The sequence below is a fragment of the Anopheles coustani genome, chromosome 2 (assembly GCF_943734705.1).
Source record: "Anopheles coustani chromosome 2, idAnoCousDA_361_x.2, whole genome shotgun sequence".
Taxonomy (NCBI): domain Eukaryota; kingdom Metazoa; phylum Arthropoda; class Insecta; order Diptera; family Culicidae; genus Anopheles; species Anopheles coustani.
This window is the reverse complement of record NC_071289.1, coordinates 86,106,415-86,133,801: the sequence shown is the minus strand read 5'-3', so window position 1 is coordinate 86,133,801 and position 27,387 is coordinate 86,106,415. Positions and strand designations below refer to the sequence as shown.

General features: G+C 45.2%; 2 protein-coding genes across 3 annotated transcripts in view; both read left to right on the top strand.

The window, feature by feature from the left end:
• Positions 1-10,636, top strand: part of LOC131266318 (neuronal calcium sensor 2) — a 93,795-nt gene extending 83,159 nt beyond the window's left edge. For both annotated transcript variants that reach the window (XM_058268783.1, XM_058268784.1), the window contains 2 exons: positions 3,605-3,733; positions 9,888-10,636. In XM_058268783.1, the coding sequence (XP_058124766.1) occupies positions 3,605-3,733; positions 9,888-10,064 (306 nt within the window). In that variant the 3' untranslated portion in view covers positions 10,065-10,636. The remainder of the gene's footprint in view (positions 1-3,604; positions 3,734-9,887) is intronic.
• LOC131266317 (neurocalcin homolog) overlaps positions 1-27,179 on the top strand; it is a 110,388-nt gene extending 83,209 nt beyond the window's left edge. The window contains exons 2-5 of the mRNA XM_058268782.1: positions 18,258-18,982; positions 23,871-23,989; positions 25,755-25,943; positions 26,095-27,179. Coding sequence (XP_058124765.1) covers positions 18,913-18,982; positions 23,871-23,989; positions 25,755-25,943; positions 26,095-26,289 — 573 coding nt within the window. The 5' untranslated portion in view covers positions 18,258-18,912 and the 3' untranslated portion in view covers positions 26,290-27,179. The remainder of the gene's footprint in view (positions 1-18,257; positions 18,983-23,870; positions 23,990-25,754; positions 25,944-26,094) is intronic.
• Positions 27,180-27,387: the final 208 nt, after the last annotated feature.

Genomic DNA, 27,387 nt, shown 5'->3' with positions numbered 1-27,387 from the left:
CAAATAAGCGGGCACATTTTTTTTTTATTTCCGCCAGCTTTCCCACGGCCCTTGGTGTAGGCATGAGAGTGGTGTCCTCTCCCACTCGCTTCGGGGGTTGACTCTGTGTCAGAAGGCACCGTGAAAAGTCAGGTTCATCCTCGTTGTTTCGCATCGGGTCCAACCAACAACTCGACGCTAATAAGCAGTCATCCCCCAGCCCAGCGCAGGGTATGGGTGGGCTTTTTCTTTCTGGGTGTGGAAAGCCCCTGAGTGGAAATCTCTGCTGCACACCCGGCAGTCTGCATGCCGGGGTTTTGAGGCGTCGTGTTCCATATCTTGTTCCTCGGTCGACCGTGTCAATGAAGGCGGGGCATGGGTGAAGATGGATGGATGGGTGTAGTCATTCTCCAAATTCACTCGCAACAAGACGACACCACGGCTCTCGGGACAAGCGGGAGAATGCCCTCTTGAGCATGCTTGTTATCCGTTCGCGTAGTTACGTTTTGTTTTCGAACTAGCACGCGCCACACACACGTTGGTTTGTTGTTGTGGCCTACCGTTTTTTTTCTCACGAGTTCTTGATCTTTGTGGGTGCAGAGTTTTTGGTTCCAAATATCGCCTGTGAAACCCGATGAGGGTAAGGTGACAAGGACGCTGGTGTATCGGCTAACAAGAGGGGGCAATTTGCATTGGACGTCGGTTGGAAGGGAAAGTCAAGTCACGTTCCTCGTTTTTTATCCTCCTTTTTTGGTGCCTGTTCAAGCTAATATATTTTAATCGGAAACTGTCTCAAAAATTTACATCGTGTTTGTTTGCCTTCCGAAAGCGTGGGTGGAAAACCCGATCCAAATGTGATGAAAATGGCCAAATAGTTTGTAAACGGGTTCCACCATTAGCACGAATCAGCTGCCTTTCACTGAGGAGAAGCCATCGTAGCTCATGTTTGCAGATGCCTTCGGGCTCTCAAGGATTCACGGGGAAAAATCCACTCGCTACGAGTGAGAACGCTGTTGTGTCTTTTCTTCACGTGCAGGTCATGTATGTGGCACATAGTTATATTCATTGGGAGATGGGAGGAAAACTTCCCGGCAGCACCGTACTCGGGAAAGGGCTTCTCCGAAACTGTCCGAACTATTTTCCGTGTACGACCTACGGCCGAAGCGCACAGCTGCGAACATTCCGGGTGCCTGTACTTACGGGCGGGAAAAAAATATCTACCTCGTGTGGAACCTACGAACCTGAGTAGTTTGTGAAAAATGTTCCAGAACGATACTACTGCACCCGGTGAAAAAGATTGGTCGGATAGAATGGACGGATATTTCGATCCGGAACGTATCCTCAGGGCCAACAGTCAACGCTCGCTCGGTGCGCTGCCAGCAGTCCGGTGGAATGTGAAAGAGAAGTGAGTCAATAAACCTAACCGATGGAACTACACACATAACAAGTAAAGTTTTCCCACCGGCCGGTGGAGTGTGGCGGGAGTGTTGGATTAGTTGTCGTTGGCTTAATACTTTCCCAGCTTATTTCGGTTTCCTTTTCTAGCACTTGAGGCCACCGTGCACCGCCATTCGAGCGTTGGAAAAACATAACGTCGGTACCGATATGAGAATGATCTTATGAAATATCTCAAGCCCGTCCGTATTTTCCCCCCACCGATGCAGGCGCATGTGTGCATAAAAATATAAACATAAATACTCAAAGCTTGCCACCATCTGGTGGAGACCAGCCTTTGCCAGACGGCATGCCTCTCACGTCGGTGGGAAAATCCTCAGGAATCGTTCAGATGGCAGAACACTATCTTGTATCGAGCGTGTCCTGTGAACCGTTCTGTTTGCTCTCGTCCCGCTTCTCGTTGTATGCGAATAACTACCATCGTTCGGTGTGTATGGCGTATGAGTTAGTAAGGCGGGAAAGAATGCTCCATGATCCGGCAATGTGAATGTTAAATATGCAACGTTAAACTTGAGACTGTGTGCACACGGGTGAGCGGTGTGCAAACTACAGCCCCGGTTATTCATGTTTGAGTTCCACATTTCCACGATACACATTCGTTGTGTTTCGACCAATATCACCATATGGGAAACGGATGAACTTTGACACACTTGTCGGCTCATCCGGATGTAGAAGAAATTGCATTTTCTTTAGCGTCGTCGTAGAAGAGGGTTTTTATTTTCCAACACACACGCAGGTTGAACTCTTAGAACAAAACTCCTCTAAACAGACGGCAGCTTATCTCGGCACCATAACGGTTTCGGAGCGAGAAAGCAATCGTCAAATCGAAATTGCATAACACACCATCGAATCTCATCGAAAACTCACTTTACCTCGTTCGCTTCGCCCTCAATGACGCTTTGTTCGGAAATTGGAAAAATCTATCTTCCACCACCGCGCGATGGTTCGGCGGAAAGAAAACCCGAACCAGCAATGCAACGACGTCGAAGCTCTTCTCTACGACAGTCTTTGACATCAAATTTGCTCGATCTTTCGACCTCTCCACCCCCCCCCCCCCCCCCCCATACAAATATCTCAATCGGTTGGAATATGCTTCCGAATGGCCGTGACATTACCCCATTGCGAGGATTCGGAGAATAAAAGTCGATCTACGACGAAAGCCAAGACTATCCTCCGTTCCCGCACCGGGTGGGTGGGGGGAGGAGATGCGGGAGAAAAGCACATTCACATTAGCATATTGAAGAAGTGACACACAGACAACCACTGCGGGCACCGCTACGCCTGGTTGAGTGAATGAAGAAAGGCGGAAAATTTAAGAAAACCAAATGAAAGGGGCCATTGGTGCGCTCCGGTTCGCTGAGTTGCCTTTCGTCGCAGCCGGGAACCAACCGCAAGCCGCCCATTACCTCGATGGCAAACAACAGACGGATGATTCGTGTTCGAATCAACGTTTCTTCGTGTGTCTGGTGGAAAACCAACGAGCGTTCTGGCAAGAACGGGCGATCCTCTCGGCTAAGGATGAAGCCATGCTACGTCGTCCGGGAAGAACGTTTCCAAATCTTCTTTGATGCTCGTCCGGAGTGTTTGGTCGTGGAGTTTGTGTTTGCACAGATTCGTTGCTCGATTGTGCTTGCCAACGATTTTCAAACAACACTCCGCCCAACCATCGGAGAGATGCCAGAACGAGGAGTTGAGGGGTTAAATGAATCACACCCACTCGGTTTGCATGCTTTAAACGTTGCTTAAGAATTGGACGGGCTTGGTTTTTGACAAACAACAAATCGACTCGCGCATTATGCAGGCCATAAGCGGCCCAAGTAGTATGCAAAGCGATGTTTCCACTTTTCGCCCCATCGTAGCGTTGTGCGAAAACAGCAATCAGAGATACAAAACGAAGATGTAACATTTGCATAATTGAGTGGTTGCCTCTAATTAACGGAAAGCGAATTCGTTTAATTGGATTTCTCTCTCCTGATTATACATTAAAATCATTCTTTCATTTCTCTGTGGATTATTTTTCAACCCCCTCCAGGGGTTTTTGTTTACAACTCGCGAACGTTGTGATGTATGTTCGCCTGGATGGATTCGTTACTTGGCGACTAATTAATTTAAGAAACGGATAGCAAAATGTTCTCTTCATCATTAACCTCTTTCTCCATTTTTCTTGCAGGAATTTTTGTTAGCTATTGATGTAACCTCAAGCGGCACACCGGAAGAGAAGCTAAAATGGGCATTTAGAATGTACGATGTGGACGGTAACGGCGTAATAGACATCCAAGAAATGACTAAAATAGTACAGGTAAGCATGTTAACGCCGCAATCTATTTTGTTTTGCTCAAGGACCACTTCCAAAAGTTAACAAGCGATCAAGAATGGTACCTGGAGCCATGCGATCGTTAGGGATTAGAACTGAACAAAAAAGTTGTTAACAAACATAGTCGAGGAAACACTTTGGCACCAATCGATGATTTGTTTTCGTTGTTGTTGTATCCCTAATAAAGAGTGGGAATATTCATCTTAACATTTTTTTACGAACGAATAATAGGTGAAACCCAATCAACTGCTGGACATAATTGTTTATGCTTTGTTGCATGTTACTTTTTCTTCTTTAGTACGAACAATTGTTCGTACCTTTTGTTCACCTTTGTTCACTTCCTATATGAGCTTCGGAGTGAAAGCGATGAGAAGAGTTATTATGTTCCCAATCCCCCAAGGAACTTTTTGTGGAGAAATGCATTCCTATTTCCCTTTTCGCGTTTTTCTTCAGCGTGCAAAATTATGCTACAAAATTTATGCATTCGTTTCTTGAGCGCACGATTGTAAATGTAGTACGTAGGGCACGATCCGCGGACTGGGGAGCCCCAAGCAATCACGGCTAAAGGGCCTGCACAAAGAATGCGTGCCCCAAGTGGCAGGCAGTAAGGCCCAGCTCCCGGATTGAGCGCGACTTTCCGAGTACGCTAGAATGCACTTTTTAGCATAACATTAGCATGAGCAATGAACGGCGAGAAAATGGGTTTTATTGAATTTTCTTCCGCTCCGTAAGTCCTGTGTGATTGCTTTCCCGAGGCGAGACGTTGCCTTGTAGAGTGCCGATGTGAAAGAAGATACGAGATTCACTGGCTGGTCAGAGGAGAAAGGGGAAAGAGAGAAAAAAAATAAATCTAGAATCTAGGGAAGTAAATTTTTATTCACCTCGACCGGTGAAAAACCGAGCAGCTAGTGACTGGAGGCGATGGAAAATGGAAAGTTGGTGCGGAAAAGCGGATGTAAGCACTTTCCACTGCTCCGTGTGGGCCCTAAAGGTTTCGTTGCTTTAGACATGGCTGCCGTAAAAAGAAAAGAAGAAACATCAGCTGGCAGTTTGTCAGACGGTTGGTGATAGATTTATTTTTAAAGCAAGCAAACGACCAGAATTCTCAGTCCGATCGATGGCTCTGTCGTTCGAAGATCCAAGTAGAACGCGATTGGAATCGTACAATATTCATTAGTTTATTACTTTTTCACCATTAACTGCATCTGCTGACGAACGCAGAATCGAACGCGGTCGTTATCGAATGGGATTCATTGAAATTCATCGCTTCGCGGGTGACTGCGGCTCGTCGTACCCGGGCCAGGACTATTCATTTCGCCGCACTAACAAACTTCCTTCCTATTCCTTTGTCCAGGTAAGGGAAAGAAATTCATTTTCTGCGGATTTCACTTTCCACCCATTACTCAGGGTGGTGGTTTGCTGCGGGGATAGAAATGTTTTCGGCGGAATTCAACCCCCGGCAGGAAAGGATAATTTCATTCCGGCATTATTGTGCCGGCATCTCGGGGTTGTCGATTTGGAAAAAGAAGCATTTGCTACCTTTCCGTTGATGGAATCTTTTATTGTTGACCTTCAACGAACGCGGGAAAGGTTATTGCGTATGGGTCCCGGGTTTTGTGCAGAGATTTTGAGGGAATGCTGGAATTAAATTCTCTTCAAAGCCTGGTCATTTGTAGCGAGCGGACACGGAGATTGAATTAAATATTGTTATGTTCGGCTTGAAATTATATTTCCCGTGAAATGTTCGAGAAAATGTTTACAATACCATATAATTCTGTCAAATCAGTCGTCCTGTTGCATGTTGAAAGGAAAAACAAAATCAATATTGATAAATAAAATACGCACCGATGTATAGCCACAGGCTACCGGGTACTAAATAAACAGAACCCAAACCCTTTCGTTACTCGGTATTTTTTGTGTAAACATTTTTCCACATTCCACATAACTTTTTGTCGAGAGCTTATGCTTCTTATGGGGAACAACATTACTTTTAATATGCTTCCAGTATTGGAAAGATACACAGATTGACGGGACAAAGCCGATGGGAAAAAGGTCCGATATCTTGTTTCTTCTGCAAGATCGTTGAACTTGTGGGGATATGTATTGATTGTTGCCAATTTACGTAATGGTATCTGCTAGAGGCTGGTAAACATTTTTCATACATAATTTTACGTGTTTCACTCTTGAACAGGTCGCTTACTTTTTGTAGCTTACTGTTTGCAACATGTATATATTTTTGAGATCATCTTATTTCAAAGTTTCAATATTATTTTAGAGTGTTTCAAGGAATTAATGAACTTTGAAAGCGACTCAAATGTATTCTTCTAAACCATCCGGCAACTTTTGGTTCGGTTTAAGACGGGATGAGAGGAAATCTTCGAACATCTTACCGAAATCATCAACCTCCTATCGCTGGACACATACATGAACTCGTTGAACTGCGAACAAACACAGATTGCCCTAAGGGCGTGAGGGTTTATCCCTTTCGAAAACTCCACAACCGCCAGTCCTCCCACTTCTCCCGATCGTTTCTTCTGTGGGCTAACCTCAATTTTTCAGTTTCGACTACGGAGACATTCGTTCAATCGGAGGGCGATCCGCCGTTGCCGGTCCGGTGGATGGCGGGGGCATCCGCTACAACTCTCATTCGCAAAATGGACCGAGAACCAAAACCCCGAGGCTAACGGGCTGTAATTGCACCGGCCATGCGAGATAGCATGTCGGCATGTCGGGGTCCCATTTCTGTTGCCTCCGTTCCGGCGGTCCTCCTCCTCCGGATCACCTACCAGGAAATGGTAAAATGAGAGTATGGAATAAAATCAACTGTGAACTGTCGAAAAAAAAAGCTTCGCCACTGAGTGGACCCTTCTGAGGCCAATTCTGCACGGTGGCCCTAGAGGGGATGGGTTGAAGGAGAATTTCACGACAGCACCACCATGATTGGTTCAACCGGCGGAGTATTCTCTACGTGCTTGTGCGGAACGAATCTATCCCTTTTCGAAGGGAATGAAAACTTTTTTGGGGTTTGTTTTTCCACGCGTAATATGGCGCTTCTGCCGTCACACGGGTTGACAAAGTCGTTATTTTCAATTGGAAAAGGACTGTTCATTTTATGACGTCTCACGAACTGCGATCTTTATCAAATGTAAATTAATCCCTGTAGAATGGTCCAATGACATACGTTGGCGCTTGGTGCTGACTGTACTCATCTGTCTTTTATCGTTTACCATTAACGATCGTATCACCATTAACACCTTAGGTATATCGGAATAGTTAGCTAGAATGAGAAATAAAATCAATCGTTACTCACACTGTGACGCTAGCCGGATGTTCAGAAACTCATTAAATTGCGGTTGGCCTTTGGAAGAAAACACAAACACACGCCTTGTTGGCACTATTAACCCCATCATGGAATAGAAAACAAAATGGCGCCTTTTTCTTGGGAGTGTGTTTTGATTTATAGATTCACCTGATTGTCTAGATGTTTGATACCATCTTCTCCTCAGAACGTTCAGGAGATCCATAAGTTAGTGTTGTTGATTCGTTATCAGCTTACTGAAATAATAATTTGATAATAAATGTTACCCTCAACGGAAAGGGAAGACCGTTGAAATCTATTATCACCACTGAGGACAACAACTTAATCCATACGATCAATCGGCAAGTACTCTCCCGGATTTTGCACGCTCGGTTGCGTGACTGGCCGTACATAAATGCTTTCGAGCAAACGAGCGTAGGAAATTACTTTTTAAAACGAATGAGGCTGGTAGTCAAATAAAAGCACTTTACTTACGTTTGCCTCGTGGTTCTTGCTAACTGTGTGCCATCTCATCCAATTAGTGGAATGCGGAGGGTAGGTCCAATGCATGCCTGGTACGTGTTTTCCAACCGATGAAATACTGCACAAAAGCACGCAAACAAATCAAGATTTTAAATGCCTTTATGATATCTTCATTTACTTGGAATTTTTGTGGAGTGTCTTTGAATTATGATCAGTCGTTATTTAACTTAGTTATAGCGAATTCTGACATCACCAACTGTACATAGGCCTTGAGCGTCAGTGAGCATGTCTTCTGAGAAGAAACTGATCGCATTCCCGCACACTTCAAAGTGTCCTCCCAGTCCGTTGCATTGCCCTGCAGCTCGTATTCCCGTTCGTCATCATTACGCGCACGTGTGTAGGTCCCTATCCATTCGTCTATCTGTCGGCACTCTCAAGGGATGAATCTCCGAACGGCGAACATTTTAATGGCTTGTAATTTAACCTCAGAACTTATTTGTGTGTTGTTAGAGCAATGCGCCTTCCACCAGCGTTGTTCCCTCAGCGTTGTAGACCTCAAAAGGGGAGGTTTGTAACATCGTGCTCCTCTTTTCGTTTGCCGCAGTAGTTCGGGCTGGCTCCGGAAAGTGAAACCTCCCTTCGGGAAGGAACATTCGTAGCATGTACTTCATTTTAGCAAACCCACACTGTTCCGGTACGTCACAGTCTCCTTCCGTTTCCCCCCCGCAAAGACGTGTATCGATGAAGACGATGAAAATTTATTGCAAAAAGCCCTTTTATAAAGTACAACATATGCAAGTATTGTAGCGGCATGAACGTCGAGTGGGGCGTTCCCCACTACCGGTTGCCTGCCACTCGCTTATAGCCCCACTTCGCAGCGCTGTAATTAAGACAAACAGCGATCATAAATCATGGTTCTCGTTTTGGCGTGCCCGGAACCCGGCCACCTCCTATCCTCCAGCGCCCCTCAATATTTTCCGTGCAACTTGCACACATCAGCACATATCGACCTGGTTTTTTGCGCACATGTACGGAATCTTGAGCGTTTTCCGTGAATGATTCGTGAAAGTGATCCCATTGTTTTTGTTTTTTTTTTTGCCGGAAAGGATTTTGGAGGGGGGTTCGGTTTATTTTGGACACGTTAAAACATGCCCGCTGGTTACCTTAGGGCGTAAAAATAATTTCAAAAAATCAATACCTTTTCCCTATTTTTGGAATCTCACGCCGTGGGAATCACGGAACGCGATATTATGCCAGTTTGGATATGCTTTATGTCAAACCATCAACTCGCGACGACGACGACGACGCGACCAATCGATTGGTGTACGATGGTACCCTACGTGGTTATCCCGGCAGGGATAATCTGCGTGTAAGTCGACATTCCGGCTGGTAATCGGCACCGTTAGCAACGAATCAAATTGTGCTTCCTGCATGTCGGTGGTTTTCCGTGTTTCCACGCGAGGAATGTTATACCCGGCTGCCTACAATTGGTGGCTTTAGTTCCATTCACTTGAACTATATTATATTGGTTATCCTCTGATAAGAGGGGCATATCAAGAGACGACATATAAGCTTCCTTGCTACGTTCATCATTTCTCCTTTTTTGCTACTCAAAATCACTTTAAATCCGCTCCAAACGAATGCACTTTGGGCTTACGCTTCGATATCGAGTCATACTTTTCCCTTGCTTCACACGGAACGTCCCAAGGCATCATCTTCTCAGACACGGGCGCCAACGTCAAGTGCAGTCGGGTGAACGTTATGGATGTTAGGGAAAACTTTTGGCAACATTTTCCGACATGCCATTCGAGAGCGGTGGGAGATGATGATGTACTGCGCACGCTTGCTTTCATTTTCATCACTTTTCGCGACTTTGGGCCGGGAGGATCAACTGGAAACTGGTTGCGGTTGAATGGTTAAGAAAAGTTTCGCGAACGCCACGACTACCATCCCATAGGCTTGACCGACCGTAGGACAAGAGGGTGCTCAGTTCGATGACTTCCAAGCATTTTGCCTTACGACCGAACGAATGGCGACCATGATTGATGATCGGCGAACACCGGGCTGATAGTGTTTTCGATGTCGAACATTTGACTTTCGGTCGCCGTAACGGGCGGCTTTAGCCGCGCAAAGGTCAACACCGTTTGGGCGAATTCAAAAGTTGGAAGTTGATTGATAGCGGCAGCATTCGAAGCAGAAGTAAAACCTTACGCCAACGTCTCTTATGGAAATGGTCCTTTCAAAAGCAAATTTTTAGATGATGTCATAAACATACAACGAAAAACAACAACAAAGCTAATGTTCTAACGTTTTCCTTCTCCCCTTCTTTCTCTGTGTTTTTGTTCTCCCTCACCACAGGCAATATATGACATGCTGGGCGCGTGTTCGTCGAACAAACCGGCCGACTCGGCGGAGGAGCGCGCGAAAAACATCTTCGCCAAGATGGATGAAAATAACGACGGTCAGCTGACGCAGGACGAGTTCCTCAAGGGTTGCCTGCAGGATGAGGAACTTTCCAAGATGCTGGCACCCTAAGGCGGGCCGTTTGCGTACCGGACCCATCATTGCCATACATAAGACACCATACAATCATTCTTGTTTTTTTTGTTTTTCAATTGTCGTTGCACACAACAACACATCGTAGCGCACGAAACACGATCAAACGAGCGGACAGAAACATACAATGCGGAGAAATTCGTACAGTGAAGCAACATTCATTCTCGGTGGCATACAGCACTGGCTAAGCGGAAAAAAGTGAAGAAAGAACAAGAAATAAATATAAGGGATGAAGAAGAGTCGGGAAAAAGTAAAACAATCCAGGAGCAAAACGATAGATTATTGTGAAATGATGAAATGCGACGAGGCGAAGCAAAGCATAATTAAAAGAAGAGATGAAGTACTATATATAAAAGATAGATATATATACACACACACATATATATATATATTTAGAAGAAATTAGCGAAGCAAAACGATCGAACATCATACAAAATGATAGACCAGTGCGCGCGACTCGCACCAGAAGGAATGCCTACGACAATGGGCCGAAACTGCTGGGTGGGCGTCGCGAGAACTCAAACACTCAGAAATGCGTCCGAAACAACCGATCAACGTGCGGGAGCGGATACTGTTCTCTTAGATGCTTAGAATCGTTCCCTCTTGTCTTATCCCTGCCCTGTGTGCGGCGATCCTGCTGCTGCTTTATCCCTCCTCGCATAACCTGCTGCTACGAAACGACGACGAGCGATCGATAGAGGGAAGAGGAGCATGGGGGGGGGGGGGGGGGGGGGGAGAAAGAAACATTTAACTGCACACAATCTGATTCCTTATAAGCTATTAGGGTAAAAATCCTCCCCCCCCCCATGTACACCGGGATGGAGGATGGGGATTGTAAAATTGGTACAATTTTGCCGTACTGCTTATACGCTCGGTGTTCTACGCGGAGACGCGCATGGCACACACATACACGCAAGCATTTGATATGCAACCGTTACCCCTTGATGGCCGTTAAGTTTCGGGTGGAAGGAGAGAGAAACCGTGGTCGGTGGCTGAAGACGTTAGACGTCCGTTAGGGAGTTTATGCGTACCATTTCGCTGTCATGGCACCTTTCGTCTCCTGCCCCAGCAAGCGTTCAACCAACCAACCAACCAAAAGCTGCTGCTGCTCATGACGATGATGATGACGATGATGGCGATAGAGCAACGGTGTAATGATATATTGATGAGAATTTGATACAGAAAACTGACTAACTATGTGTATGTGCGTGTTTGTGCGTCGATGGTGGGGAAAGGACAACAAATTTGTTCCCTCCACATCTTCACCACATTCAACATCACAGACGCACGTACACAACATTTCAGCGTACGTCAATCGAAAGGTATAAAATGCCTCTCTACAAGAGCTATGATCTTATCTAGGGTAAACGTTCGAACGGCATCAACAAAAGAACGCAATTGTTTCTGGGACGAGCCACACGATAAGGGGCCTACCGTGGACGTGTTTTTCCTTTTCGTGTCGAAGAATTAAATGAAGGATCGAAACTTTTAAAGCATCTCGTCGAAGCATCGCTTTAGTTGCGTGAGTTGGAAGGCGAGGGGTGGATCCTGCGAAGGAAGAAAAAGGAACAAAATAATGGCACCATGGTATCCGATTGCTCCGTTATCGATCAGAATGATATTTATCAGCGGCGAAACGTGGTGATAATCGTGGCATTACATGTAATGAGCGAATGAAGAACATCAATACCAGACCAAACTGTCGTCCCAGGGTGAAAACATATGTTTTCCCTATCCTCTTTTCGCTCTCCGTGAGTCGGTACTTGTTTGGACGGGTGCCAGCCACACGAAAGGAAAAGTGTTTTGGGCTGCACCGCCAAGTGATGGCCAGAAGGCCGTGAAAAACACATTCCACGTAGCAGTGTGTAGGCTGTCGGCAAAAGCCTGCCAGCGGCTGTTATCTCGATTAATCGGACGAACAGAACCGAAGGACGTAAAAAGGATTCTAAGAATTCGAATCATTTCAATGGAAAAATAAAGACCAAATTTTTGTTTTCCTTTTCCAGCTGCGGTAGCAATGGGAAGAAAATATCTTCGGTTGGGAGAAAATAAGCGCAAATGTACCGCATCCACACGCACCCAACGGGAGGAAAATGGTGGAAAATCATATACAATTGCTTTATTCCGCCACCACGGCGCTCCAGACTGTCGCACACTCGCTGTCAATATATTTCGAGGTACAAAAGAAACGGCATGCGTTCTGCCACAGTGACTGCTTGCTAAACAAAATGACTCCTTTCGAAGCAGCGTGGGTGTTTTCTTGGGCCCCGGAGAAAAGAAAGTCATTTCGTTTTGGCGCTCGGAATTCTGTGTGTGTGTGTGTGGCGATCGTGACTGGGGAATAATAATTGTGTACTTTTTATCTGTCTCGTTCCGCGCGGCCTGAAGGACGTAGTTCATTAATATTTATATATTCGTAAACGGAGCATTGACATAAAAATGCCAAAATTTCCATACTCTGATCTGTATGCTATTGTGTAAAGTACACTTGTATTTTTGTTTGTTTCATTTCATTATTTTACGAATGTTACATACAAATAATATGTTTTTCTTTTCTTAAAACATGTTTTAAATGTAAATCGTTATGAACAATGCTGGCTCCTTAGAATATCCCAAAAAGTAGAAAATTGCCTAGAAAAGCATGTATGGTTTTTGGCGTTTGTTTTGTCAGCGCATGAAAACGCAGCCCGACTTTCGGAGTGAGTACTTCTTCGAAACAAAAAAACAACCCCTAACTCAGAAATTCTACCCATCGTGAGGGTAAGGGGGAGGATGTGGTTGGCGCTCGCTGTTTAGGAAAATAAAACGGCCCCGTCATTTCGCCGAAGCAAAATAATACGCGAGCGCACCCAATCAAGCGCAATGAAGCGAACCAAACAAATCATCGCGCGAAATGCGAAAGTATCCTTACGACGACGGACGATAGCCATCATTGCGCACTTTTGGCCTCCCACCCTCCGAACCACCCGGCGCATAAGACCGCACCGCCGAAGTATATCATCGTCATGAATCAGCGGAACTGCGAAAATGGACCGTGATTATTTGCCAAGCGCGTTCCTCCCCCCATGGAATCGGGCCTTCCTTCCGATGGGTGCCAGTTTTTTTTTTCGCGAGGGTAAACATCTGTGAGGAACGGCTCCTTTTCTGCTACATTTTGTTGATTGCCATTGATTTTACTCATAATAATAACTCTGTAAAAAAGACTTCACCACACCGCAGAAGATTGAAGAGCGGAACATACCAAATGGATTTTTTCTTTATTCGCCCAGAGCAGTTAACTGTAATCGGATTATGGTGGCCATTTTGTAAATTGTGGCCACTTGGCCGTCGATCCTGTCGGTGCGAATACCCTTGTGGTGGTGCACGTCGAGAAGAGCTTAAGAAAAGCTGATTTGATTGTTCCATTTTCCATAGTGTGTTTCATATTTTTTTAAAAAGAAATATGCATACACATCGTTCGCAGGGTTCCATCCCTCTTCTCTCTCTGGACTAACGGAGAAGTTAACGAGCTTTGGTCGACGGCGATGATTGAGTGATGACGAAGTTATAAAATTAACGTCCAATTTTTGCGCGCCCCTCATCAAAGAAAGAAAAAATCAAACAAGAAATACCGACCTTTGGCGTGTGGGTAATGTTTAATTTTCGTTTTAAACCCCCAATGACTACGTTGGGTTTTGACAATGACATTGTTTTGAACCGTGCGCCCGTAATTCGGCGCTTGGAAGTTGCCGGTGTACTAGTCCAAGTGTATAGCATTATTTGAGTCCACTTGTTTGATGTAAATATTTTTTCAGCAATGAGCGCCATGCTCCAAGCAAGATCGTTTGATTGTTTAATACATTAATCTAGTCTAACTTTTGTATCATGTAAGAGCTGCCTGTGGCTGCGTACTACTACCATTTGCTTCGATTTCGGTCCGTTCCCTTCGCTCGTTTACGAAAGGTGCATTTGTTCCCCCAATGATATGAGAAATGGACCGCCGCGACCGCGCATAGAGCTTTGTAGAAACCGAATGAAACCCATGGAAACGAAAACGAATAACCACATTTAAAATACATCCACCTCATCCAACAGCAGCCACCCGACGTTTATAAGTAACATTGTAGTCAGATCCAACGGTAATCATCAACAACAACAGAAACCTGCACCAGAGAGGAGGACGAAGATTGAAACTAAGAGCACTACTGTTGATACATTTATATTAAGCAGAAAAAAAGTAGAGTGTAAACATAGAGTGTAAAGCTGGATGAGAGGCAGCCGGAGATGGAATGAGAAGAGAAAAAAAACGACCTACAGTCACGAGCGAAAACGCAATTAGAAAACAACGCTGCGGTGGAAAATATGCACTCACGTACGAAAGCAAAACAAAGCAGTAAAGAAACAATGAAAAGATAATACTAGATGTCAAATTCGAGAGCAAACTCATACTAAGGTAAACGAAAGAAAAAAAACAAGAGAAGACAAAATATTCATTTTTGCACAAGTTTAACTGGTGTCTACTAGCACAAAGAAACATAATATGAGCGTGCGGCAGCAGCAACTGCAAACATATTTTCCCCCAGTATACCCTTTTCCCGATGCTGGCAAAAAGAAGAAAAAAAAAAGATAAACATTTCCCTTATTCCCGTTTGAGACAGGGCAAGTCATTTGACGGTGCGATAGTTGGCAGCACTTAGCAGAGCGAAAACACGCCGGCATCAGCAGGATACATTTCCTGGAAAAGAAAAAAACCCAGCTAAACAAAAAAAAAAGCACACACCCATACAGCTATAACGAAAAACACTCTCTTCACTCTAAATGTGTAAAATTCCATTCGAGATTGTACTGTGGAGCTTCGTGTGAGGAGGGATAAACAAACGAAACATTTTGCTAGTGTTGGTATGTGTAAGCAGTGTGGGAGTGTGAACGTAACTAAATAGTAAACCGCTAGCGTCAACCGCGAATATGCAAAACCAAAAGAAGTAACAAACAAACAAAAAAAAACCAGAGACAACTAATCGCATCCAAAACTCCACCGGAGTCCCTTTTGTGAACTAAAATCATAAATAGAGTGCATAACCTGCGATAAGCGAGCAAAAAAAAAGATTTGTCACTCGTTCGTGGAATGTTTTCATTTTCTATTAAGAACAGAGCATTACTGCATTCAGGTACACAAACGAAACAAACTTCAAGCATTAGTAAAAGAAGAACATTAAACAAACAAACAAAAAACATACAAAATCATACAACTAAGCAAACAAGCTTAAAATGGTAAGGAAAGTCTTTCCTAAAACAAAGCGCGCTTTCGCTGGATTTCTACATTTTTCTACTGGCTGTGTTGTCTTCTCTCTTTTCTTTTTCTTGTAATTAACCAACCAAAAACGCAAACTCGCGCCTGCCCGAAAAAAAGCAGCACAACAGCAACAGGAACCGCAAAAAAAAATAAAGAAATGTAATGAAGCGTTTTCGAATCATACAGCATTCCTACGCTCCGGAACTTACTCGTTACTGTACGCCTGTACGGACATCCCTTTCCCCTTCCCCACAAATTTTTCCGAATAAATGCCTGTTTTCAATCGTTTTTCGAAATAAAGTACATGTTTTAACTAAAAAAAACAAGAACATACGAGACAATTTAATCTTTACACATTAGATTGTTTTTCCATAGTTTTACATTTTGTTTTCCTGGGAAGAGGGATATAATGACATGTTTTATGGTGTTTGTTTTGTATCGATTTGATTTGCAATCGAAGAAAATGTTCAGGCAAAAGTAATCCATTCTTTTTAAATGGTGACCGGGAACTGTGGCAAACGTTTAAGAGCAAACAATAAGTTATACAATAACACCCAATAGTTAACGAAAACTTTGAGTAATGCTATGCTTTATTTAAATTACGACAAACGAAAACCAATACAAACCAATTAGTAAGGGATGGGGCAAGCTAGGAGGATAATGAAAAACAAGAAACAACCAGGAAGGATAGGAGGAAAGCCTAGTTGACGGCAAAAGGTAGGCATGCCGACGAAAAGGTGCTACACGGGGGGCGCGCGATGAAAAGCGAACACTAAATCTAATCAATCGTATCGTTCACCGGTTGAAAGCAGGGGCGATAAAAGCTTAAACCCTCTTGTCCGCCCCGGGCGCTGGAGTTGCAGGCAAGCATCAAAACAAACTAATCAAACCAACAAACAAGGAAACAAACCAAATGGACACACCCCGACTGTTTATGGCTTATGAGGAGAAATACATGTAGTCAGTATCGAATGACAACCTGTACGCGCCGGCTCGTCGTGTGTTTGTTTATCAGTTTATCCCGGGTGAAACTCCCGCCCCTCCCGCGGGGGTGGTGGTAAAATAATTGATTTTTAAAAGGATTTGCTTTGCCTAACGGCCAAAGGGGAGTTGCCAGGTTACCATTTTCTGTTCTTTTGTCGAGTGCCCGAGTTTATCCCCTACCACCTAGTTCGTACCTCACTGTAGACTCAACTGCGAAACTTTGTTGTTCCCATCAAGGCCGGGCTTTGAAGCAGCAAAGAATGGACGACCATTTCCCTTAAGCCCACCACCAACTCTCCCCCGGGTGGGTGCATTAGCAATTGATTGGGTGCCTCCCCCCCGGTTGAGGTGTCCCTTGTTATTAGTGGAAATTGAATTTCAACTGCACAAAGCTCAAAGCCCGGCCCACTACTAACCTAATGAACGGCCAATAGGGAGGGAGAGAGAAAAGGTCTTTGATTTTGTTTTGTGTACGTTCCTGGGTAGGGAAAGGCCCACCGAAGCTATTTGTGATGCTGCACTTCCCACCGGTGGATAGTTGGATGGGTTCCCGGGCAAAGGGGGGGGCAAACAAGCTGAGGTGGAGTGTCAGTACTCCCCGTGGCGGGGGGAGAGAATTGTAGCGAAGATTCAATTAACCTACCCATCGGCAGCCGCATGCCTAGGGAGAGATATTAGCCCCGGGACCGGAAATCGGAATGACGGGGCCAAGATGGCGAGAGTGCAGGAAACGCACAGCATCCGTCATGTTTCCCTGCGGGGCGCCGGATGATGTAGGGAGCGATTCCATACAACCACGACACCTCCGGCGAACGGATGCGACATCCGATCCATCATCGGTCGCTGTCTGCGTAATGCAGGGAACGGTGGATCGTGGGAGAGAGGGTGAGGAACTGATGACATTTTCCTGTTCCTGCTCTAGTCATTGTTTTTGTCCTCCTGATGGACCGAACCATGGGGATGATGGAGAAGATGATGAGAAATGACAGAATATATACATACTTATTCCACACTTTTTCATTCCAAGATACTTCTCGTCTGATGCAGCTAGAGTGGCTTTAGAAACTGGTTCACCGGAATGGTGTCATAAGCTTCTGGCGAGGGTCTCATTAAAGCACGTGGAAGTAGCTTTAATGGATTTTTCTAGTTTCCCCGTTGTTCCATGTTATTTAGTACTCGAATGATTCAAGCGTTTCCGCCTTCTACTTTCCGGCAAGCGTTACAACTTTAAAGATTAAACGGAAATAATTTCCACTGAATTCACTCCTGAACTCTAGCTCCTCTTCTGGCTCTTTCTTATCGTCCGAATCAAATCGTTAGCCCGACCCCCGCGTCCCGTTGCCAGCTGGATTCGTGTGGCTCGGAGAGCACTCCTCGAAAAACCATTATCTCGCAAACGAACGATGATTAAACGCGAAAAGGTCAATTACCGACAGCTCCTCTGCCAGTGGATGTGTAAAGTACGTGAAGCTCACGGAAGCTTCCCGGACAAGCCAAATGGACGATGAAAGAAAATCAGCAATCATGCCACTCGGTTCGCGTGGGTGGGTTGAGGGAGAGGGAACGAGGTCAAACCGAACCGAATCGAACGCGTTGAACGTAATGAGTACCAACGGGGAAGGGCAAAATATAAACCTGTTCAAAACCGTTGTTCGCCAAGGACTGGAGATGGAGTTTTTATTTTTCCAAGGATCCAGCAACGGAGAAAAAAAACCCACTAATAAAGAGCTGCCAGTGGATATAAAGAAAATCATTAATAACCAGTATAATAACAGAAAAGTACCAATCAAGCAAGCTTTCTTATCCTTATTTCGTTTCTTTCTTCCCGTTTCCTCGTTTTATTTTCTTCGTTTTCTACCGCTTCCGGTCATTGCTCGGCGGAACGTCGGCCATCATTGTCGGCTAAACTCAAGCAGCGAGGAAATTGCTGGAAACGATTACGAGAAGCTGCTAGCCCGTGACGCGGATTAACTCCACATCTACGCTACACATCGCACGGCGATACAATCGGGAGATTGGTGGAAGGCGAACCAAGAAGCGCTTCCGAACACACACACAACCGACTGGAAGCAGAACTGGAAGGACGAGCGGACGAGATAAGCCCCATCCAGCTCTGTTCTAATTAAGAAATTAAAAAGTGTAACGTTGGTTCCGTCAGCGTAAGGCAGAGAGAAAGAAGACGCACGGGCAACTCCAAAACAACCAGTGCAAACGCATAAACTTCGTTGAAAGACAACAACCTACGAGAGGCAAAACCGGACAAACTGGAGCACCAACCCAGCGCAAGGACGCTAGCCGCAGAACGCATCTGAACCGTGCTCCGGGTGCTCTAATCATTTTTATTTGTGCTGTATTAGATTAGGGCGGGCAGCAGCAACAGTCTCGAGGTGATTGTTGGGCCAGCCAAGCCAGCGGTCCGGTCGGCTGTTTCTTTATTTTCTCTCTTCCTGCATCCAACCGAAGACGAACAAGGACGCGGCTTACTCGTGCTCAGCGTGAACGTGGTACACCTTTCGCCTCCGATTACCCCGTCCCCCGAATTTCCAGCCCCCCCACACACACAAACATAAAATGGGCAAGCAAAACAGCAAACTGAAGCCGGAGGTGCTGGAGGACCTGAAGCAGAACACAGAATTCTCAGGTAGGTTCCGAGGATGACGATGATGATGTGGTTGATTCTCACGATTTCTTTTTGTTCTACATTCCATACAGTAGTAAGCGTTTCGTTGCGTGGTGGTTTTCCCAAATTCGTCCTAGAGAAAAAAATGCTTTCATTTCGGGCCATTATTATCATTCATCCTAGTTGGCGAGTATTTCTTCCTTCAAGCGCTTCGCATTCCAACGTATTTTGAAGGAACCGGTCTTGGCAGGCGTTGGAAATAAGACCAATTGTCCTTGAAACGATAACCATCTGGTTTGGTACCTGGTCTGCAATCACCTTCTCATAAACACACACATACGCAGTATGGGAGATTGAAAAAACATCGGAATTCCGGATTGCGAACGGATTTAAAGCATAGCTTTGATAAACCCCAATGTTTTTCATCCGGCTGGTTTTGTCAATACTTTTCATTTTGTCATTTATGTATTGAATTCTCATAAACCTCGGGTGTAAAAATATGGAAGACATCAATGCGGGCTTTTCACGTCACATTAAAAGCTATTAAGTGATGTATCGAATCAGGTAGAAATCTCACCAGGGGTTTCCTACTTGTACAAATTGTTGTACAAAAGCTTGAGTCAAACGTTGATTTTAGTAACTTTTCTTGAATATTAATTCGCATGTATTAATTGTTATATGTTATCAAATTTGTTAGGATACTGTTTGGGAATGCCATCCGTAATGTTTTTGACAATCCCTTCACTCAAATCTAACAGAATTCATGCTGCGCATTTGAACATGAAACTATTTAAAACAATCATACCCGATTTTGCCAAAGTTTTTCCTCAGCAATACATCACTGGACTTGTTTTACAATTATCCGGAATACACGTTGTTGAGCTCGTTCAGATATTATTTGTGTTTATCAACGAGATTGGATCGCATAATTGACTGTTTGTACGAAATCACGGAACCGTATGTACATAAAGCCGGTCCATCGTAATTGAATCGACCAGTTGATCATTTTGATCATCAATTTGTAATTAAAAAGTTCCAATGTGTGATGTGACGCATCTGCCCGTCCATCGCAAATGGCCATCTTTAATGGACACTTTAAAAGATGAAGGTCCGGGAATTGGCCGTAAAAAACACGATTCGATAGAAAATCAACAACATGGGAAAGAAATCCTCACGGCCGAGCACGGCACAACGTGATACGGCTCGTTCAACAGGAAATACATTTTCCCTCCCCAACCCGTTGACCACATCCCGTTTCTTTTGTCCCTTTTCCCACCGGGATTCGTTTTCGCCCCCCCGATATCGGTATCGCATCAGGTCGGAGGTTTCCGTCTCCGAAGCGACATCTTCTTCTCCAATCAAATAAATCCGGTTTCCGTTCGTTGCGGTGAAAGCGAACGCGCCCACGAGCATGGGCGACCAGGGTGCCCCCAACCCCGTCGGCCAACGGAAGTAACTTCACACCGGCTAAAAGCTTTCGGCCGTACACAACACCCCGCGTGTGTCTCAAGCAAAGACACAAGCGAGAAAGACGAGCGCTAAGAGGAAGGCTTAGCCGTAGCCGGTCATCAATCACGGCCAACCGACATAGGCTCTTCCACTCCATGCCTTTCCCGCACGCACACCGACTCGGGGAGTTCTGGGTTCGGTTTTGGTTGCGCACCCTTTGGCTAATCCGGGGGTCGTGATGTGGTCCGACGTGCGAGCGGCTTCCCCAACCTACGGCTCATTAAATCGAACGTTTTGGGGCCTCATAAAAGCCGACACAATGACGACCGTAACCTCACAGGGCTGGTGTTGGTTTTTGGGTGGGTGTCACTTCGTCCGTCCTTGGCCAAACCATCGTCTGGAAGCATTCTGTAGTGTGTTCCGTTTTTTTCTTACCCCTGGGAGCTGGCGCGTAGTTTACGACTCCAACTGATTATTACATTCTTGGGCGAAAACGTAACCCCCGCCTGGCCGTTGGGATACTATCCATCTTTCATTTCGCTTCCTTTTCGCTTGGTCGGGATCAACGTTAAGGCCTATCAATTCTATTTATGGCGTAAGGCCAATCATTCGATCCGCATGCTCAACGTAAGCGTTGCAATAATTGAAGTGCCTTCGTTGTTGCTGATTATGCTCGGCCCGGCTCGGACTGTGCATCCTCAAGGGTGGTATCCGTATTGATTTGCCTTTAATGACTTCATTTTGCTCTTCCTATTGATCATCCATCAACTTTCTTTATTTCAGCGCGCTCGGTTTTTCGGTCCCACACAGGATGCGATCTCTATCGCCAACATCAAACACGGAACCACCATCGATACGGAACCGCCTAGATTGGCTTGAGGATGGCGGCTTTTGCCACGGACCCAAACAAACACTTGCCCCCCCGGAAAGGGAGAAAGATTTTATCGACTCTGTGCAACAGCTTGAACGCGCTTTGGAGGCCACCCCTCCGCTTGACTCCGCAGTTCAATGGGGCTCATCTTATCGTGCCGTTAAAACAAGGATCAAAAACCCCCGACCCAGCCGGACAATGGGTATGCCGGCGCTGTCGGATAAGATCACGATGGGGACCCTCGAGAGGTCGTACTTTTGGCACTTAATTACCTCATTGAGAGAGTGGGGCACTGTGCATCTGTTGCTTTGTAAGACTCGCCGTGAGAAGAAGCCGGTTGGAAAAGGGACCGACCAGCAAAAAAAAGTAACTCCTTTCCGAAGGAATATGGAGACTACTTTTCTGTCTTTGCCACCATTCTCCGCACACTTTCCCCAAGGTGTTCACTTTATCTCCGACGTACTGAGCCCGGATTTGACCCACTTGAAGACGATCTGCCTTTTTCGGGCTCCGGCAAAAGCCCAGTTTGGGGGCTGAGAAGGGACGGTAAGTGAAGGCTTCCCACGGGAGACGGCGGGTAAATTAACCTGCCTGCCTGCCTGCCTAATGGTGGGAGCCAAAATTAATGAATCTGAGCCTGGGAAATAGCGTCCCTCGTGTAGCGTCCCCCCCATAGCAGCTGCCTTTCCGAGAAGCTTCGTTCGTTGGCCCGGTTTTCCCGGTAGGATTGCAATTTCCCCGGCCGAAAATCCGTTACATTACGAAGAGGATAAATCACGCCCTGGCATCTATTTTTCTTCACCAATACTAATTTGGGAGTTGCCCAGCCGCTTGCGAGAAAAGGTCGCTTTGTTCGGCTGCAGCGAAGATTCAAGACCACCGATATCAGCTCGGTTTTTTTTTTTGGTTCTTGTTCTTAATCCTTTCCACTTCCGAGCACCATTTTTCACAACGCGGCTCTCAAGGATCCCCGTGTTAATTTGCCGTTTGTTTAAGTGCACGAAAAGCGCTGACTGAAGCAACCCGACGAGCGCTTTGTCTTCGGTTGTTGCGCCGAGTGCAGGTAATGTTTGATCGCGTGGATTACACTTCCGCTTCGCCGGCCGTACGTACACATCATCAAGCCTTTATGTTCCGTGGCATTTTAATGGTCGATTTAATTTTGCGATTTCTATGGAATGCCTAAGTAAATCCTTTTCCCATGTTCTTTGTGAGGGTGCGTTAAAATGTTTCACATCATTTCACTTTGAAAAATGACGCGACCAGAAAGTAATTGGTCGTCATTTATGGCGTTCAACTTTGGAAAAAATTACATGTCACAATGCCCCGATTTAATCCAAAATCAATAGTTGCTGCACAAAACCTATTGCAGTATGATTTATGCAACTTGCATTATTCATTCATCCTTTTGTTATCCCCTTTTATTTTTAATTAATTGCAATAAAAGCTTACGTTAAAGTACTTTTGGATTTATGTACAGTTCTCCAACATTTTGCCAGCACAACAGCACCATAAGCCAGTTACCATCAACAGTAAGCGCATCATTTAGCAGCTTGGCTTTTACCTTTCGGTAGCTTGGATCGTGACGAACGGCATAACATATTTATTTCTCATTCACTCGACATTCGGGCAATTCGATTACGCTCCGTAGAGCCGATGTGGGATTGGATTGGGCATCGAAATAAAACTAAAAATCAGCAGCACCAACGGTAGCATGTTCGAATCGGGACGCAAACTCAGTGAAGCGGGCGAAAATAAAAGTAAAAAATGTTCGCTCAAGAACACCGCCACTTTGCTGGTTCATTTTGTTTTCCCTGTTCCTCGCCGTGTGTTTGCGACTTCCTGCGGACGAGTTTTAGCTCCAGCCTTTTCGGAAGCGGAAATGTTGCCCCTTCCAGCTCGGCCCGCCTGGGACAAGCGATGGAAAAGTGATGCTTTATAGCACGCCGGCCGAAAGCTTGGACTTGGTGTTGGTGGAGTTGTTTCTTCGTTGTTTGTTTGTTATTTTCTTCGAGCTTGCGAATGCGGATAAATAAATAATCGAATTCGAAACAATAAATTTCCGCTTCGAAACGATTTCCCGAACGTCTTAATGTGCCTCCGCCACGTCGATCCATGCAGCCGTCAAACCCGGTTCCTAGCCGGGGTCACACGAATACTGTCTTTGGTCTCACCAGCTCCGTTTGCTCCGAAACGAGATGTTGATTTCGATTGCATTTGACGATGTTTGGCATCCAAAGGCAAGCGTGTAGTTGGAGCTTTCGCCGAAACGCAAACAAACACCGGAAATCATATTTAGATTTAGACATTTCGGTGAAACGTCGCTGCGTCCTACGCTTTTCCAGACATAGTGCCGCTCTCGGGAGCGCTTTTCCGATCGAGGCCAATGCTTTTTTCATCGTCTTCTCCAGCCGCCTTCAAGACGCTAACGACGTGTGTCGTCTCTGATGCTTTTCGTCGTTTGGCTTATTGTCACATTTTAATGGATTTCGACCCCTACACGTGGCGATCGGGCAGACACACGCATGACATTTATCCTCATCTCTGTTTTTTCCCCCTCTTCTTTCTCCTCTCATTTTTCCACCACAGACGCTGAAATACAGGAATGGTACAAAGGGTTCCTGAAAGACTGCCCGAGCGGTCACCTGTCGGTGGAGGAATTCAAGAAAATTTACGGCAACTTCTTCCCCTACGGCGACGCCAGCAAGGTAAGCGCCCTTCCTTTCTTTGCATTTTCCACATTTTTGTGCGTTTTTTTTTTGTTTCCCTCTGCCCTCGACAAAGTAAAAGGTACGGCAAAGATATCATCACATCTGCAGTAAATAACGCAACCACCATCTCTCACCAGCCCAGACGGTGTTGAAATGTTGGCAAACAAACCGATGAAATATGCAAATGGCAACTTCTTCCCACATTACCACGAGTGCTGCTTCCGCAACCCCGCCCCCACTTCAAAACCCCCCGCTCATTCCCAGCGTTCAAGGCCTTTGATCCGTACGGCCACCAAAATCCCTTTTATAAAGTAGCAACATCAGTTACCTGTGCGCAAGACTCTCGTCCGGAGTTGCTGCAAATTGAATCAAATTTTCCTGTTTTTCCACGACCCCTCTTTCTTCCTCTCTGGAGAACCAAGATACAAGCTCTCGTCCCAGTCACTCGATTAGGACCACCGATTATAGAAGAGTTTTAGGAGGTAGAAAACGCGCGGTCTCTTTTTTGAAGCACTTTGGGGCTGAAACGATGGCAACAGGATGTTCGAGAGTTCCTGGCCCCGGAAGGCTGCTTATCGCCTCTTGGGCCTACCAGTTGGTTACGGAACGTATCATCGGGAAGGGTCCTACAAAGCTTATATTCACAGGATAATTAATCTTGAGTTTTCGAACGATTCGTGGAAGGTATCATGATTTGCGGTGTCCCTTTTATTTTTGGGACGATAGCCCACAGCCAGGATCTACTTCGTATGCGAAACAGTAGCTTTGATTTACAAAATATTGTTTCTAACGTATTTTTGTAAAACACCAGGCGTCTCCATCCTTCGCATGAAACACCAGGCGTCTCCATTTGGATTTTGAATTTGATTTTTTATCGTGCAAGCATTTTTAAACAAACAAAAAACAAATAAAAAATTTACTTTTTGGGGTTGTACACGACACTCCGCATAATGTTTGAACGAACGAAATATCGCGGACAATCAATCATTGCGACCCACACTTTTTGGAAAGTAGACTCATCAAGAAACGATTTGATAGCGTAAATGTGTGCGTACGGAGTCATTACTTTTTCTCCGTTTTCCCTTGGTTGTTTTTTGTTTCTTCCCTCTCTCGAGGTGGATGAAAGGGAAACACAACATTTTTCACGCAATTCTCGCCGGTCATTAGCGTTGCCCCCTGCGTTGTTGCGATACAGGAAGGGAATGATTTAGCCAAAAGGGCAAACTTCATAAATCCGCCAATGGTCTCGGGTCATTGGCAGCCTTCCCACCAGAGGCTTTGTTTGACGTTTCGGCCTATTCGATTCCACCTTTCCATATTTTTTCCTTTTTGTATTTTAATGGCTTGTGATTTTGCCACAAACGTACTAAGGTTGGTAGTTTTGCTCTCTCGCTCTCTCTCACTCACTAGGCTGACCTTTGATTTTCCCCGTTCAGTTTTTCATGTGATTGCTCGCTAAATGAGTGAGCCCCAAGTATCGTCCATTAATTTTTGCACAAATGTTCGCTAAATGAAACATTATTTTACCCACCGATGCAGAAAGCACAAAATCGCCCGAAGGCGCCGTACCATTTTTCGGTGGGTGATGGAAAACAAGAAAATCGACTATAATAGCCTTCCGTAATGAAGATTGATCAAACGGGTTGAAGAAAAAAACATTTTGAAATAAATAAATTGATACCATTGCTTATTGTCTTTTTATCCTTTGAAAACGTTTTTCCTGTGTTCGTCGCCGGATGTGCGCGTACGTTCACCATTGCAGTTTGCCGAGCACGTTTTCCGGACGTTCGACGCCAACGGTGACGGTACGATCGACTTCCGGGAGTTCCTGTGCGCCCTGAGCGTCACCTCGCGCGGCAAACTGGAGCAGAAGCTGAAGTGGGCGTTCTCGATGTACGATCTGGACGGTAACGGATACATCTCGCGGCAGGAAATGCTGGAAATTGTTACCGTAAGTCAGGAAACACAATTACGCCGACGCTGTCCACCATTCGACCATCCGTACCGATGCGCCAGCCCAATTTGATTCCGATTCTGATTCGATTTCCATTTTTTTGTGTGTGTGTTTTCTTCATCCCCCTTCCTCTCCCACTTCCCCACAGGCCATCTACAAAATGGTGGGCTCCGTGATGAAGATGCCCGAGGACGAGAGTACGCCCGAGAAGCGGACGGACAAAATCTTCCGCCAGATGGACCGCAACAAGGACGGCAAGCTGAGCCTGGAGGAGTTCATCGAGGGAGCGAAAAGCGACCCGTCGATCGTGCGGCTGTTGCAATGTGATCCGCAGGCGCAGTGAGCAATTCCATGCCGACACTCCTACCACATCACAACACTGAACACGCTGCAAGCGCTGCGCTGCATCGGAAGGGCGGCTTGCAACAGACAAACACAAGCGGCACTAACGCAATAATCTGCTCCCACAGACACACGAGAACAGTATCCAGAACACGCACACACGAGATAGAACAGAAACGATACAAACACACATATTACAATCTTATAGAAAATATATATACAAACATAAATATCTCCCTTTATTTTCTTTAGACACTCAGACTTAAAGCATCTAAAGTTGCGAGTTGATATGAAACAAACAAACAAACAAACAAACAAAGGCAAGCATCATGGTGAACTTGGGAGACGCGTGAATACTAATGAAACTTCCTTAAAATTTAAATGAATTTAAAATTAATCTTCACAAGTAGTAATTCTCGACATCAAACTATTATATTTTCTTGCAAAAAAAAAACAATTGGAAAGCAAATGTTTGTAACAAGCAATGGGAAGAAAATTAAACAAGTCGACGACAAAAAAATTGAATCTTATTTCCTATGTTTTCCAAATCGTAAATCGTTGATGGATGAAAAACTAGCTAAATAGGAAAACGTATCGTTTAACAAAAACAAAACAAACTCCCCACAAAAGCAAACCATTCGACTTTTACGCGATGGAAGATGAATCAACGCTCGAAACATGTATATAATTGAATTTTTTTCTAAACATCTGATAACGTTCGTTTCTAATAACGATCGGTTTCTACATAGCATTTAGTTTCGTAAATTATTGTAGTTTCTTTTTGCTGTACTTCTTTTCATTACGAATAGTTTTTTTATTCTCAGTCAGCTACAGTTGCGTTGAAAGATTGTTGACAAACTTTAGAATGCTTTGAATCGATACAATTTTTGTAAAACCTACACCACTTTCAAATGTTTTTTTTTTCTATACCACAAATAATTGCCTCGAATCACATACTAACATACGCACATGCACACAAGATCTCAGAAGATGGCTTCTCCTGCAGGTGTAAACCCTCCTTCTCTTCTGTTTGCCGCTGCTTTCCAGCCACCTTAAGTTTGGGTTCCGAACGATGTCGAACGGCCCCGAAGAGGAACGT